Source organism: Sorex araneus, chromosome X, assembly GCF_027595985.1.
Source record: "Sorex araneus isolate mSorAra2 chromosome X, mSorAra2.pri, whole genome shotgun sequence".
NCBI lineage: Eukaryota > Metazoa > Chordata > Mammalia > Eulipotyphla > Soricidae > Sorex > Sorex araneus.
The window spans coordinates 314,677,117-314,692,761 of NC_073313.1; the positions used below are offsets into that span (position 1 = coordinate 314,677,117).

General features: G+C 42.3%; 1 protein-coding gene across 7 annotated transcripts in view; it reads left to right on the forward strand.

Moving 5' to 3' along the window:
* Positions 1 to 15,645, forward strand: part of ZC3H8 (zinc finger CCCH-type containing 8) — a 49,350-nt gene continuing 33,705 nt past the window's right edge. For 6 of the 7 annotated variants that reach the window (XR_008627406.1, XR_008627405.1, XR_008627407.1 and 3 more), the window contains exons 1-8: positions 1 to 167; positions 5,592 to 5,688; positions 9,165 to 9,399; positions 11,199 to 11,335; positions 11,474 to 11,596; positions 12,600 to 12,711; positions 13,447 to 13,556; positions 14,552 to 14,593. Coding sequence is in view for 3 of the 7 variants with exons in the window: in XM_055122892.1 (XP_054978867.1) it covers positions 91 to 167; positions 5,592 to 5,688; positions 9,165 to 9,399; positions 11,199 to 11,335; positions 11,474 to 11,596; positions 12,600 to 12,711; positions 13,447 to 13,556; positions 14,552 to 14,581 (921 nt within the window). In the remaining 4 variants the exon portion in view is untranslated. The remainder of the gene's footprint in view (positions 168 to 5,591; positions 5,689 to 9,164; positions 9,400 to 11,198; positions 11,336 to 11,473; positions 11,597 to 12,599; positions 12,712 to 13,446; positions 13,557 to 14,551; positions 14,594 to 15,645) is intronic. The other variant, XM_055122893.1, reaches the window with a different exon arrangement.

The following is a 15,645-nucleotide window of genomic DNA, read 5'->3' on the forward strand; positions in this document are numbered from 1 at the left end:
GGCAGCACGCGGCCCTGTGCGCCGCGCGGACGCCGGGTTCGGGCGGCTGGCGTGATTTGTAGTGGCCCGGCTCTCGCGCTCGGGACAGCCATGGATTTTGAGAATCTTTTCTCCAAACCCCCCAACCCAGCCCTTGGCAAAAGGCCGGCCACGGACTCTGACGAAAGGTGAACCTCCCTTTTCTCCTGCTTTCCTCGCAGGCGCCCCGGCCCGGGCTCCCCTCTCTGGGTTCCTGGGGGTGTGTCCGCGGCTGCGTCTCTGTCCCGCCGCGGCGACCGCGGGGGTTGGGGGGGGGGGACACCGCCACTAAGGTCGCACGTGCTGAGGTCGTTGGGGGCGGAGGAGGGGGGGATCGAAGCCGAGGCGGCCCCGGCCCATGGGAGCAGCGGGATGCGGCGGCTTTTAAGGGATGGGAGAGACGCGGGCTCCAAGCGCTCCTCCGGGCTGCCCCTGTCCCTGCAGCGCCCGCGTTTGCACCACCTCGTCCGGAGGGACAGAGGTCGGTTGTCGTTTTCTCCGTGACACAGGCAAGGTGCGTCGTTATTAGGGGTGCCGAAAGGGGTCGGCTCAGTCTTTCGTCCGCTGATTAAGTCCAGCGACAGAGCATGAGCCTCGCAGGCTGCGAATCCTGGGTTCGATCCCCAGCATCACACATATATACGAAGAAGCCCTGAAAGACCATATATAGTAAAGCAAACACAAACGAAAAAACACATTTTGGGTATATTTACTCTGTTGAAAAAGACAGAGATTGTTGGTCCCATTCCTGTGGATGTGTACTTTGTTTACACCCAAAGGATCCTCATTTTTTTCTGAGTCTGAAGTGCTTAACATCCATCTCTACTTCTAAGCCTACATCTGCCCCTCTCTCTCCCCAGCCAGCCCTGCAGATTCTCGTGAGCTGAAACTAGTCACATGTGCTTTATCTCTCTCATCTCTCCTGTATCTTGTCCAGGTTGATTTGACCTCTTGATCACTCAAACTCTTTTTGACTTCTATCTCAAATACCACCCTTGAAACTTAGCTTAATTTAGATCACTGTCTTTACATAATAATGCTATCATTTAACTCAGGGCCACCTGGAAAGATAATCTTGTTCTCATCTAGCAGATGAGAAAATTGAGACACAGGATAAATAACATGCCAAGATTAGGCAGTTTTCGTGACAAAGCTGAGGATTGCTATCTAGTGGCCTCACTCCAGGACTCAGAACTTCATCAACAAGCTCCCATAGCAAAATGACATAAATAAAATAAGACTTAGATCGAAGAGAGCCAAAGATGCTAATTGCAAATAAGTTCCTCTGCAAAGAGAAGCAAGAGAAATCAGTAAACTTAAACTACATAAGCAAATATATGGGAATCGTCACAGGAAGACTGTGACGTAAGAATAGTGATTGGGAACTGGGGAGGTAGTACAGTGGGTAAAGTGCTTGTCTTGTGTGCAGCACATCTCCCGCATCTCATATCATTTCCCCAAGCACCACCAGGAGTGATTTCTGAGTGTTGAGCCAGGAGTAACCCCTGAGTATTGCAGGGTATGGCTCCAAAAGAAATAAAGAACCAAATAGTGATGTTTGGGCCAGAGCATTAGTACGGGGGTGGGGAGCTTGCCTTGTACTGGAACAACTCGGGTTTGATCCCCAGTATCCCATATGGTTCCTGAGCAGGAAGTTAGCCCTGAGCACTGTGATGATCAATGTGAAAATGTGTTGATTGGAAGATTCCAATCAGAGAGCTAAGGAAATATGTAAGAGCTACATAACTACTTCTGTTTTTTGTTTTGTTTTTTAATAAAATGTTAGATGAAGGATTGTATTGGTATGAGGAATTTCTGTGAATTTTTGGTTCTTTAGTCTGCAAGTACCTTAGCCCTAACTTCTTTGTTTTGTTTTGTTTTCTGGTTTTTAATCTTTGTTTTGTTTTTGAGCCACACCAGTTATGCTCGGGGCTTAATGCTGGCTATGCACTCGGGGCACCCCTGTCTGGGCTCCATAGACCATCTATGGTGCCAGGGATTGAACTCGCACCTGCTGCATGCAAGGCAAGCACTCTGTCCGCTTGCACTATCTTCTTGTGTCCTTTGAATTTGCCTGTGCCTTTTTTCTATGTAAAATATTTCTGTTTTAAATGCAGTGAGAGGACTCTTACAGTTTCTGGAAGTAGTAATTTTAGGATAGGATTACTCATTTATTAAGTTCCTGCTATAAGTGAAACATGGGCTTAAAGGTTATAGCCTACAATAATGGGCTGTTTGTTACAGTCCATAATTCTGGGCTGTTATAAAAACCTGTAAGAGAAAAATCCATGTATTCATGAGCTTCTTATTCTTGGGACACAGACAACTCTTAAATAATATTTTAAGTAATGATAAGTAAAAATGGACTGGAGCAATAGCAGAGCGGGTTTATTATTTTGGATTTTGGAGCCATGCCTAGTGGTGCTCAGGGCTTACTCCTGGCTCTGCTTAGGGATCTCTCCTGATGGGGCCAGGGGACTGTAAGGGGTGCCAGGGATGGAACACATGTGGAAAGTTGTATAATCACAGAAAGGGACAATGGCGTGCTCTATCTCTCTCCCACCGCCCATGATCGCCCTCCCGCTACCTGTGTTCGGTATTCTCACGCTGCTTCCCCCACCCCGGGGAGGTCGATGGCGATGGGCAGGCGAAGAAAGGATGGAGGGCCAGGCTGGTTGGTGTCAGTTGTAGTTTATTCCATTCCCATCTCCATTCTCCTCTGATTCTCCTCCTGCTTTTCCCTCCTCCATGCTATTTCATTCCCCTTCTCCATCTCTCCTCAGTCTCCTGCCTTTCTCCTTCTCCTGGCCTGGAATCTGGCCCCCCAGCCCACTCTTACAGCCTAGTTAAATCCCCCAGCATGAGGGGTTGGGGCTTACACACAGGTGTGGTCACAATCAATAGGGGTAAAGTTCTTTCCCTCAGGGGATGCTGCTTCTAGGACAGATTCTCTTTCAGCTGGACGACCCAACCAAGGGTGGGATCCCGTGGATGTGTTTCTCCTCTCCTTGTCCAACTAACATATAAGCATTCATAATATTAGTCATTTTGTATGGACACAGTAAGAGATGCATTAAGCTTATAGAATTGCTCTCCTAGGGTCATCTCAGTCTCAGACTACAGTGCTCAGGCCAGATTAGTCTTTCCTATCCCTAGCAGGATCCTAATCTCATGTTGCTTTTGGATCATGACAGCATTTGTCCATGAACAAGCTCTTAAGAATCATGGTGCTTTGGCCTGGCCCATTTTGATGCCAGGGTAGCTCAGAGCTTGCCATGGGTCCCTTCAGTCCCTTTTTGGCATCCTGTTTTTGGGGTGCTAGGAACTAAGGGCAACTGAGGCTTAAGTCGAGAAGGCAGATGCCCGGGAATGTTTGAAGCCAATTAAATCCCAACTTACAAAAGCATAATATTTACTGTCTTCCTTTGTCTATACAAAAAGGACATTGCTTTAAAGTAAACTATTCAAAAGACATAAGAAGAGAAGAAAGGCAATATTAATTTGCAGTACAAGTTCAGTGTCCTAGAAAGATCTGACCTTAAGCTGATTAACTGTTTGGGGAAGAGAGCATAGAGAAGTGGTTACAGATAAACAAAGGAATGGGAGCACTGTGATGGGTGTAACGCTATAAACCTAAGCTCCTTGTGGCAAGGGAGAAAGGACAAACCAATGATATCCTACAGAAAGTTGTCTACTTGCTATACTGTCCGGGAGGGTTTTCTTCTCTCACTTTCATTGAGGGCAAGGGCGTCACACTTGACTCAGTAGCCACTCCATGCAGGGGCTGGGAGGATCATATGCTGTGAATGGAACTCAGGGCCCACTGGTAAAGCATGCACCTCCAGTTCCTTTGAACCATCTCCCTGGCCCTACTGGAGGGTTTTCAGTAAAGTGACATTTTAGGATAATTCTTCTTGTGTGGCTGATTAGCTTAGAAGAAGGCAAGAATAGCTTGGATCATAGAATCAGTGACAAGAAGTGGTCAAATACGCATCTATTTTGAAAATTGGATTTACCCACATAGTAGATAGGAGGAAGTCCGTGACGATCTGCACAGCTTTCTGTAATTCCGTTTTCTCATTTATCGAACAGGCTTTCTAGTGAAAGCATGCATGGTGCTGGTATGAGGTGTCATGCACGGGAACTGGCACCTGGCACCAAGTAAGCACGAGTAGTAAGCTTAGCACTGTTGTCATCTCATTACTGTTCTAAGGAAAAGTTGTTTCTTATGCTAGTCAGAGATTCACTATGACCAAAAGAACTAACAGGAAGGCTCCTAGTAAATTGTTTGTTTCTGATGCTGTGTTAACGTCTGAGAATGTTTCATGACTTGGCACTGCATGGGACGAATGTAACTCAGAGACTCTTGAGTCCATTGGTTAACTCTTCAGTCAAGTGAAACTATGAACTTGAAACTTAGAAAGAGCCACAAAGCTGCTGTTAATTTTGACTTACTAACAGTGCTGTCCATGAAAAAAACTCTGAGAAAATCCCCGTTTTCTGGTCCTTTTTCTGGCACGCAGCCTACATCTTCCCTCCGGCCTTGAATGCAATAGTTACTTCTTACTGGAATGCAGTTGTCTGCAGTAGCCCCATAGATAATGGAGCAAACTCTGCTTCCCTGTACCTGTATGTTTTATTGTATGCTTTTCTTGCTTCTTTTCCTTTTTGGGGGGAGGGGCGTTGCACACTTGGTGGTACTCAGGACATATTCCTGGCTCTGTGTTCAGGGATTGCTCCATATAGGGTGTCTGGGATCCAACGTGGGTTGGCCATGTGCAAGGCAAGTGCCCTACCTGCCGTATATCACTCCAGCCTCTTTTCTAGTTTCTTATATTTGCTGCCTTCCTCATTCTTATTTTCCTTTTGTTGTTGATTTATTTTTTCTTTTCCTGTAACATGTTTAAGTATTTCAGATGATCCTTTTGCTTTAATCTCTCTGCCCTTATGAATATGAAAATAACATTCCTTTTGCATTTTTGCCCTTGACTGTTATGTTTGGCTCTCTCCTGGCTCTTAAGAATACATTGTACTTACCTGAAATACTTTGTTGCTTTTTTTGTTTTTGCTTTGTTGCTTTGTTTGACAATCCTTTGGTGTCTTTCAGGTTCAGAAGACCTTTGGCCCCATTTTGGATAAAGGCTCCTAGTTAATGGATACATCCTTATCCCGCCATTTAGAAATTTTTTTGATAGGAAACTTCTCAGAAGTCAGGGCAAGCCTGTCTTCATTGTTGTTTCTCAGTACTAAGGTTCAGAGTTTCTTAAGATAGATACTCATTTTTGTTAAGTGAATGGACTAAGTGGATAATATATATTAGCAAACAAACATTACTAATAGTTGAACATTAAGATGATACCTAAAATGCTTGTTTTTGTTTACTTACAAACAATATGTACCGTTAGAGCTCATCATAATTTTATGCATTGTTTTTCTGCCTTATTTGGATTATAACTTGAATTTGGACTTTTTGAGTGGCAAGTTGAAGATATGTCAAAGCAGTGATTTTGAATGCTGAGGTGTAGACTGTCTAGGCTGACAAATCCTCGTGTTGTTTGATATTTTTGTTACAGAAACCATGATGAAGTAGATGATACAGAAGTTGAAGAAACACAAGAAGAGACAGTAAAATGGGATGTAAAACTGGAATGTGAGAAAATTCCAAAAAAAGTAAGATTAAGTTCGCATATTGAAAAAAGATGGAAGTGAGAAATCCATTGGGGAACCCTAGTTGTCTCATTTCTGTGAGCATTTGAGAACCAGATGCTTATATTTGGTTCTAGTTTTTAAGAAACACTATTATGGACTGTATTATCAATTAACATGAATTGTTTTTAGTGCATTTTTTTTGTTTTTTAATATTTCCGAAATGAAATGTTTGCTGTTAAAACTTCTTTCCCTGCAGTACTTTTTTTTTTTTTTAAGTTGAGATACTGTGATTTGCAGTATTGGGTTTTTGTTGGGTTTTTTTTTGGAGAATAGTTTTTAATTTTTTTTTAATTGAATCATTTGTGAGATACACAGTTACAAAGCTTTCATGATTGAGTTTCAGTCATACAATGTTCCAGCAACCATCCCTCCCTGTGTGTACTTCCCACTACTAATGTTCCCAGTATATCTCCCCCCAACCCACCCCACCCCGACTCTATGGCAGGGCACTTTTCTTCTTACTCTGTGTGTACTTTGGGGCATTGTGGTTTGCAATACAGATACTGAGAGGCCATCATGTTTGGTCCTTTACCTTCTTTCAGCACACATCTCCCATCCAGAGTGATCCCTCCAACTATCGTCTTAGTGGTCTCTTTTTTATCCCAACTGCCTTCTCCCCCCCAGCATGTGAGGCTAGGTTCTAGCTGTGAACCAGGGTTGCCTCCTGGCCCTTGTTTCTACTGTCCTTGGGTGTTAGTCTCATACTTGTTACTTTATATTTCACAAATGAGTCAGTCATTCTGTCTGGCCCTCTCCTCATTTCACTCAGCATGATAGTCTCCATGTCCATCCATTTATAAGCAAATTTAATGAGTTTGTTTTTTCTAATAGCTTCATAGTATTCTATTGTGTAGATGTACTATAGTTTTTTGTTTTTTTTTTACCAATCATCTGTTCTGGGGCACTCAGGTTGTTTCCAGATTTTGGCTGTTGTAAACAGTGCTACACTGAACATACGAGTGCAGATATCATTTCTGCTTATTTTGCACCCTTGGGATATATTCCCTGAAGTGGTATTGCAGGGTCATATGAAAGCTCAATTTCTAGTTTTTTGAGGAATGTCCATATTGTTTTCCAAAAAGGCAGGATCAGTCGGCATTTCCACCAACAATTAATGAGAATCCCTTTCTCCCCACATCTGTGCCAGCACTGGTTGTTAATGTTCTTTTTAATGTGTGCCAGTCTCTGTAATGTAAGATGATATCTCATTGTTGTTTTAATTTGTATCTTCCTGATGATTAGCTTTGTAGAGCATTTTTTCATGTATCCTTTGGCCTTTTGTATTTCCTCTTTGAGACAGTTTCTGTTCATTTCTTCTCCCCATTTTTTGATTGTGTTGGAATTTTTTTTTTCTTGTAAAGTTCTACCAGTGCCTTATATATCTTGGATATTAACCCCTTATCTGATGGGTAGTGGGTAAATTATTTTTCCCATTCTGTAGGCTGTCTCTGTATTTTGGTCGCCAATTTGCAGTATTGTTAGTGATGGTTTTCTGTGTACATAATACCAGCACAACAACCACCCCCAGTGTTTCCACCTCACATCCATCCAAAGTCCCCTTTCATATCCTTTCCAACAACTCAATTGTGCGGATCAATTCTGTTGTGTTGTCTTTAGCTCATCGTTGCTACCTTGTTTATTTAAAAATCCCACTTATGAGAGACATCATTGTCTCCCCCTTTCCTTCTGACTGATGTACTCAGCATGATAGCCTCTAGTTTAGTCCATATCACAGCAAATTGGCCGATTTTGTTTATTCTTTGTTTTTTTTTGTTTGTTTGTTTGTTTTTGCTTTTTGGGTCACACCCGGAGATGCACAGGGGTTACTCCTGGCTCTGCACTCAGGAATTACCCCTGGCGGTGCTCAGGGGACCATATGGGATGCTGGGAATCGAACCCAGGTCGGCCACGTGCAAGGCAAATGCCCTACCCGCTGTGCTATCGCTCCAGCCCCCGATTTTGTTTATTCTTAAAGCTTAGTATTACAGCTCTAATGTGGACAACAGCTTCTTAATCTTTTCTTCCATAGTTGGACATTTGGGTTGTTTCCACATCTTGGCTATGAGCAGTGGTGTGTATATAATCTTTCAAATTCATGTTTTTGATTTTGGGGGATAGATTCCAAGAAGTGGTATCACTGGGTCATATGGTAGTTCTTTCCAATTTTTTTTTTGAGAGATTTCCTTATTGCTTTGCATAGAGGCTGTACTACATGACATTTCCACAAACAGTGGATGAGAACGGGAATTTCTTAGCATAAATATGCTAACAGACTTTGATCTGTGCCATTCTCACAGGTGTGAGATGATATATCAATGTCATTTTGGTTTTTCTTTCCCTAATCCTGAGTGATGATGAGCACTCTTCCTTTCTTTATTTGACACTTTTTTAGTTCGCACCTGGTGATGCTCAGGGGTTAGTCCTGGCTCTGCACTTACAAATAGTTCCTGATGGTACTCCGGGGACTATGTGGGACACCGGGGATTGAACCTGGGTCGGCCATGTGCAAGGCAAACACCTTAGCCACTGTACTATTGCTCCAGCCCCAAGCACTCTTTCATATGCCCTGTTGGCCATTTGTATGTCAAAATTCCTGTCTTTTAAAAATACATTCAAAGGCAATGCAATAACTTAACCTCAGTGATTTGTAGCTTATAGCGTGTATTAGTTTGTGAGAGCTGCCCCAGAAAACTGCAAGTGGAGTGACTTGAGAGAAATGTGCTAAATGTGCTATCTAGAGGACAGGGAAAGTCACCATGCTGTGGGGCGGGCAGTTTGTGTTTTTCTGGGGTGGCTGTAAAGAAACAATACCAGGCCCATGACCTCACCTCTGGCAACTTGGTTTTTTGGTGGAGGGTTTTTTGGTTTTTGTTTTGTTTTTGCTTTTTGGGGTCACACCCGGCAATGCGCAGGGGTTACTCCTGGCTCTGCACTCAGGAACTACCCCTGGTGGTGCTCAGGGGACCGCTGGGAATTGAGCCCGGGTTGGCCACGTGCAAGGCAAACGCCCTACCCACTGTGCTGTCACTCCAGTCCCACCTCTGGCAACTTGGGACTGCCTGACATTCCTTGTTACCTCAGTCTGTAGCGTGTTCCCATGGCTGTCTTATGTGTGTCTAAATTTCCTGCTTTTGTGAGATTCCCAGGGCCTCACATATGCCCCCAGGCGCTCTACACTGAGCTGTATGCAAATTCATAGTCTTCTTTCACATTACTGGGAAGGTTGGACATGCTACTTCCATTTATTTATTTGTTTGTTTATTTCTAGACAGTTTCAAGTACAGGAGTAAAGAGAATTTGAACCTCCATGAACCTATCACTCAATGTGAAAAATTATTAAACTCTTGGCCATACTCTGTTTTTTCTGTGTTCATGACTAGATTACTTTCAGTCATTCATGCTAGGGTTTTTAAATTAAACATTTAATTTTGACATAGCCTCGACGTTCCAGAAATTCCACAGCACCACAAAAGAATTCTCCCCGTCGAAAATCAAGGAGTAAAGACTATGATCCAGAGAGTGACAATGAAATACTCAATCAAGACTCAGAAGATCATTTTGCTAAAGCACTTCAGCAGTATATCCAAGCTAAAGAAATGGCCAGTGCTGCTCAGGCATCACTCGCTCCTGAAGACTCCATGAAAAAAGACGAAGGGAAGGAACCCCGGAATGGTAAGTGTTTGATGAGTCTGTCACAGGAAATTTTGTCACAGGATTTCTTGTTTTGGGGGGCACACCCTGTCACCCTCAGGGCTTACTTCGGTATTGTGCTCAGGGAACAGTCCTTGAGGACTCTGGGGGACTATGTGGGATGTTACAATTAGAACCCGGGTTGGCCGTGTGCAAGGCAAGGATCCTACCATCTGTTCTATCACTTGCAAGTTGAGTTTCTCGACTGTTTTTCACACCATGACCCCCTGCTGATCTGGTTTTCTTCCGGTCAGCCCTCTAGCCTCATGCCGTGGCCATCCATTTATGTGACTTTTACCTGTGGTCTCCTGTGGAACTATCTACGGTGCCCCATGGTTGAGAAAAGCTGATCTAGAGAACTAATCATAGTGTCCATGTGTGAATAGGGAGGGAAGTCTCCATTGTGTCTCAGAGTGATGGTTTTTACTTGCGCTTGATGTTCAATGTGAGCTGCATGATGAAGACCCAGTACACTGACGTGGCCCCTCGGTGTGAAACGCTCACTTAGGGGAGTCCAGGAGAGTTCTAAGTGTCATGGCTACTTGGGAATAGAAGATCCTAAGTCCCTGGCCTCTGCTTGGCAGAAGGGCAAAGTGTGCCTGTTCCTGCTGCTGTTACCCTGCGTTGACTTCATTACCATTGAGAATCTGAGTGGACTGAGAGCATAAAAGCATGTTTTCAAATTACTAAAATGGAACCGGGGGTTGGGGGATAGCTTGGAGGGGTGGAGCGTGTGCCTGGCTTCCTCCCGGCACCACCTTACCCCAGGTATTGCCGGGGTAGCCTGGAACCTTCAGTGCCACTTGGGAGCCTCCCCCACCCTGCTAAATAAACTCAGTCTTGAGAGAAAACGACAGCTGTGCATCCTTAATTCTCTCATTTTATTGTGTTTTTCTCTTTAAATGTTTTTCTATTTGAAATAGGTCTTCTGATGCCCTTTATGTAAAATGTTTTTCAGTGGAGAAAAATATGACAGTACTAGATCTGACAGGCATTGTATGTTTCAAGTTCCCCCTAGTAAGGTGCTACGCTAGAACCCTCCCTGGGTCGTGTGCCTCCCTCCCGTGTGCCTGCACTTCAGAAGGATCTGACATCTGACTTATAGCTCAGAAGTCTGCTTTCTTTTTTCAACAATTCCTTCTTTACTTTGTAGCAAATGAGTCAGAAACCTAGAAGTACTCATTTTCCTTTTGGTTTCTCTGTGGCTTTTTAATTAATTAATTAGTTAATTAATTAATTATTGTGGTGGGTGAGAAGGCAAGTCTTCCAAGTGGGACTTGGGGGCCACACCAGGTCTGTGCTGGATGGTTCTTTCCTGCTCTGTGCTACCAGGGCTCAATCCTGGTAGTGCTCAGAGGGCCCTCTGTGGAGCTGGGGATTGAAACGGGGTCGGCTGCTCTCGAGACAGGCTCCTTGAGCTCTGCCCTCTCTCTCCAGGCCCCCTTTTGGTTTCTTTATCCCAGGCCTGCTGGAAAGGCACTGTCGGTCTCTTACTCAATTTTTCCATCATTGAGTTGGTTTCTTGTTTGTTTATGTTTTTTGTTTGTTTTGGTTTTGGTCCACACCTGTTCATGGCTCAGGGCTTACTCCCAATTCTGTACTCCGGGATTACTCCTGGTATGCTTGGGGGGACCACCTGGGGTTCCAGGGATTTAACTCAGGTTATCTACATGCAAGGCGAGCACCTACTCACTGTACTGTATTTCCATCCCCTGGAATATTAATTCTTACGGCAGAACTGCTTTTGTGTCATCTCTTGAAATGAACCTTCTTGTTCTAAGCAGTACAACAAAAGAATCAAAACCACCTTAAAGCTGTTCAAAAGAACGGGAAGCAGAAGAAAGTGAAGCGGAAACGGCGTAGTGCAGGGGACAAAGGATCTAATGCTTTACCAAGGAAGCAAGGCTCTCAGGACCAGGTACACGCGTATACTTCGGTGCTTAGACACGTATACGTGCTTGGGTTTCTGGCAAAGCACCCTACTTGTAGCTGGAGTATCTCTGACCTAAAATAATTTTCTGTGTCTACTTTGAGTTTCTTGTTTTTATTCTTAAAGGATGGCAAACCTAAGGAGAATCCGCAGCGAGTGAGAATGAGCCAGGGATTTATCAACCAACATACAGTGGAACGTGACGGAAAACAAATTTGTAAATATTTCCTTGAAAGAAAATGTATTAAGGTACATAAAAATATACATTAGAAAAATATATTAAGGCCAGCTCTTGTTTCCATTAGATCCTCTAAAAACATGCTTCGACATTTAAGACTTACTTTCTTCCAGAAAAGTTTTTAACAAGAAAATTATAGTCATGTATTGTTTTATGTTTAAAAAAGCAAAGTGTGTGTGTCAGTGTGTGTGCGAGAGAGAGAGAAGGAGAAAGGAGGGGAGGGGAGGAGAGGAATCAGTACAGCTCATTAAGATTTAGACCTTCAGTTGTTAGAACTAACCACAAGTGTATGTTGGGCTGAGATTAGGTAAGATAGAGAAGAGACCAGTATGACAATAATAGCAGGGATTGATCATGCTAGACAAGATCTGAGGGTTAAAATTAGGTAAAGGGATATTCTTGATAACCTTTTAGTATTAATATTGTAAACCACAATGCCCAAAAAGAAATATATATCTTTTTATATTTATATATTTAAATGGGCTGGAGCGATAGCACAGTGGTAGGGCATTTGCCTTGCACATGGCCGACCTGGGTACAATTCCTCTGCCCCTCGAGAGAGCCCGGCAAGCTACCGAGAGTATCCCCCCGCACGGCAGAGCCTGGCAAGCTACCTGTGGCATGTTCATTATGCCAAGAACAGTAACAACAAGTCTCACAATGAAGACATTACTGGTGCCCACTCGAGCAAATCAAATCGATGAGCAACGGGATGACAGTGCTACAATGATATATTTAAATGGGGGGTCATGGGAAGGAACCTGGGACGCTGGTGCTGGGAAATGTATACTGGTGGAGGCACGGGTATTGGAATACTGTAAAACTGAAATCTAATCATAAACAGCTTTATAAGGGTCGCTCTCACAGTGATACTGTAAAAAAGTAAAAAAAAAAAAGAAATAGAGTTAACTGCAACTAAGACTTTTTTCTTGGAATTACTTGTTAACAAAGTTTAGTAGGCATTGTGATGACTCAAGAAATAATGACTTTTCCTTGTTCCTTCTCTTGATCTAGGGAGACCAGTGTAAATTTGATCATGATGCAGAGATAGAGAAGAAAAAGGAAATGTGTAAATTTTATGTACAAGGATATTGTACCAGAGGTGAAAACTGTCTATTTTTGCATAATATCCTTTATCACAAGATACAACAACTTTGATTTTCATGAACATTTACTTTGACAATCTAAATGTGTAAAATTTTGAGTGGAACAAGTGGTTCAGCTGTGGCAAACTTATATTCTCCAAGCCCAGTCTCATATCTAAGTGATTAAAATATTAAAATGCACAGATTTCTCCCAGGCCCTAAATTTAGTCACTTCCTGATCTGCAGGAATTGCGTTTCTTAAATATCCCTTTATTATATCAAGGAAACTTGCTTGTAGTCTTTTTTAAGATTGGATGTGAAACAGTACCTGTGAGGACCAATACTCTTAACTTAAAGAATTATTTTAAAATTAGACTTTTTGTGTAACTTCTTTAGTGAGTCAACTTAAGTAGCGAATTCTAGTAATAAAGTCCTAGGGGCTAGAGAGATAGTAAATGTTTTGAGGCACTTGCCTGTCGTATAGCCAACCCCAGTTGAAATCTGGGCACTGCATAGTGCCACTTTAAGAAAACAAAGCAATATTTTTAAAAAAACAAAATTTTAATTGGGTTAAAATTGTTCTCTTTGGGCCAGAGCGATAGTACAGCGGGTAGGGCATTTGCCTTGCACGCAGCCAACCTGAGTTCAATCCCTGCCATCTCATGCCAGGAATAATTCCTGAGTGCAGAGCCAGGAGTAACCCCTATGCATCGAAGGGTGTGACCTAAAAAGGAAAAAAAAGATAAAAATTGTTCTCTTCTTTAACATTTGGATACATGAATATCCTTGCAAGTTTTACCATACAGGAGCAAAATGTTACCAGGGAGAGTATTGCAAGTTTTCTCATGCTCCACTGACTGCTGAAACACAAGAACTGTTGGCTAAAGTAAGTACAGTTTTAAGAATATATTTGAACTTAAGGTGAAAACATGAAAAACTAAAAGATAATTCTTCATAGGTTAATATGGAAGAGACTAAGATTGATTATCCAAGAAATTTTTTCAGTTTAGAAAATCATTGTTTATTTGTATATTTTCCCTTGTAGCTTAAAGATTATTTTATATTTATTGCTGATGTGAATTGGAATATTATTAAAACCAGTGTTGTTAGCAATCTTATAACTAAGCTGAACGAAGGAAAGCAGTAAATACAGCAGTACTATTATTGTTATATTCTTGGAAAGTTAAGGATCATTGGCTGATAAGTATTTTAGAATTATTGAGAATTCTCAATTAGTAATTTAAAAATATTTTGCTCAAATGTTCTTTTTAGTCTGTGAAAAAAGGTAATAGAAAAATAGTAGTTTTTATTTTCATTTCCCATACAATAATTGAAGCTGGTTGCTTCAAAATTGAATTTAGATATAAAGTGAAAATAAAAGACTCATACCATTTTGTAGTAGAAATTCCCTTGAGCGTATACAAATATTAAAAAGTAAAAGGAGGGTAAGGGAAATACTACAGTGGGTAGGGTGCTTGCCTTGCATGCAGCTGACACAGGTTCAATCTTAAACATCCCTTATGGTCACCTGAGCATGCCAGGAGTAAATTCTGCTGCAGAGCCAGGAGTAACCCCAGAGCGTTACTGAGTGGGGCCCCAAAACAAAACAAAAAAAATAGTGAAAGGTACTTCTGTCTGAATACCTTTTGGTTGTAGATATTCCAAGGGTTTTAGAAGTCAGGAAATGTTTGATTTATTAGTGTGAAATATGGAGGTGATAAAAATGACATGTGCAATGTTTTGGGCTTTCAGTTCCTGTCAGTTATCATTAGATGATTACCAGGATTGATATTATTATAATCACTCCAAAATTATTTGTTTGTGCACATTTATTAGATATTCATGCATAAAAGATTCTATGATTTTTTTCTTTCATATTAGGTTTTAGATTCGGATAAGAAGTCATCATGAAAATAAAATAAGGTAAAATTAGAATTAGCACATTGATTTTATTTTTTACCTCCTCTGAAACATCTCTTGAAATTGACATGGAAACATAAGACTTCTTCTGTTTTTCCAAATAGAAGTCTGTCTTGTACCCCACTAATAGGATTTATAAAATATTTGATAGTTCTACATGGCTCTTCATGGACCTCCTTCTCTCTGGGCATGTCACTGTCTTTTTATATTTTCATCCCCTGCTTTTTTTTTTTTTTTTTTTGTAGACACATCTGATGTGCATGATTCTTAAATAGTGTATTTAGCTTTGCTTCTGATTTGATTGTGTTATAGGAGCCACACCTGGCAGTGCTGGGATGTGGATGTGGCGCCAGGGATCTAGCCAGGGCATGGGCATGTGGATCCTTTGCTCTGCCTCCCAGCACTTTTTTGTTTTCCGGGGGCTGGGGGGGTAGGGGAGAAAACCTGGCAGTGCTCAAGGGTTACCCCTGGCTTTGAACTCTTGAAATTCACTCTAATGGGCTTGGGGAACCATCTGGGATGCCAGGAGTTGAACCTTGTTGGCCATGTGCAAGGCAAACACCCTACCCGCCTTATACTGTTTCTCTGGCCCCCTAAAACTTCTTTTAGCCAAACTAAAACTCTTTGTGGTGTTTTGGGGAGGCACTCCTAACAAGGTTCAGATTCAGGAACCATGTGGAGTGCCAAGGCTCAAACCCAGGTTGGCTGCTTGTAAGGCCTTGCCTGTTGTACTATATCTCCAGTCCCTCTTTTTTTTTTCTTTCGTGGTAAGTGAATGAAGCCCAATTATATTTATTAGAATAATTGAACACTTGATTTCTGTTGTTTCATATTTTTCTCTGGATATATTGTTGGGCTGGAGCAACAGCACAGCGGGTAGGGTGTTTGCCTTGCACGCGGCCAACCTGAGTTCGATTCCTCCGTCCCTCTCAGAGAGCCCAGCAAGCTACCAAGAGTATCCCGCCTGCACAGCAGAGCCTGGCAAGCTACCAGTGGTGTATTCCATATGTGAAAAACAGTAACAATGTCTCACAATGGAGATATTACTGGTGCCC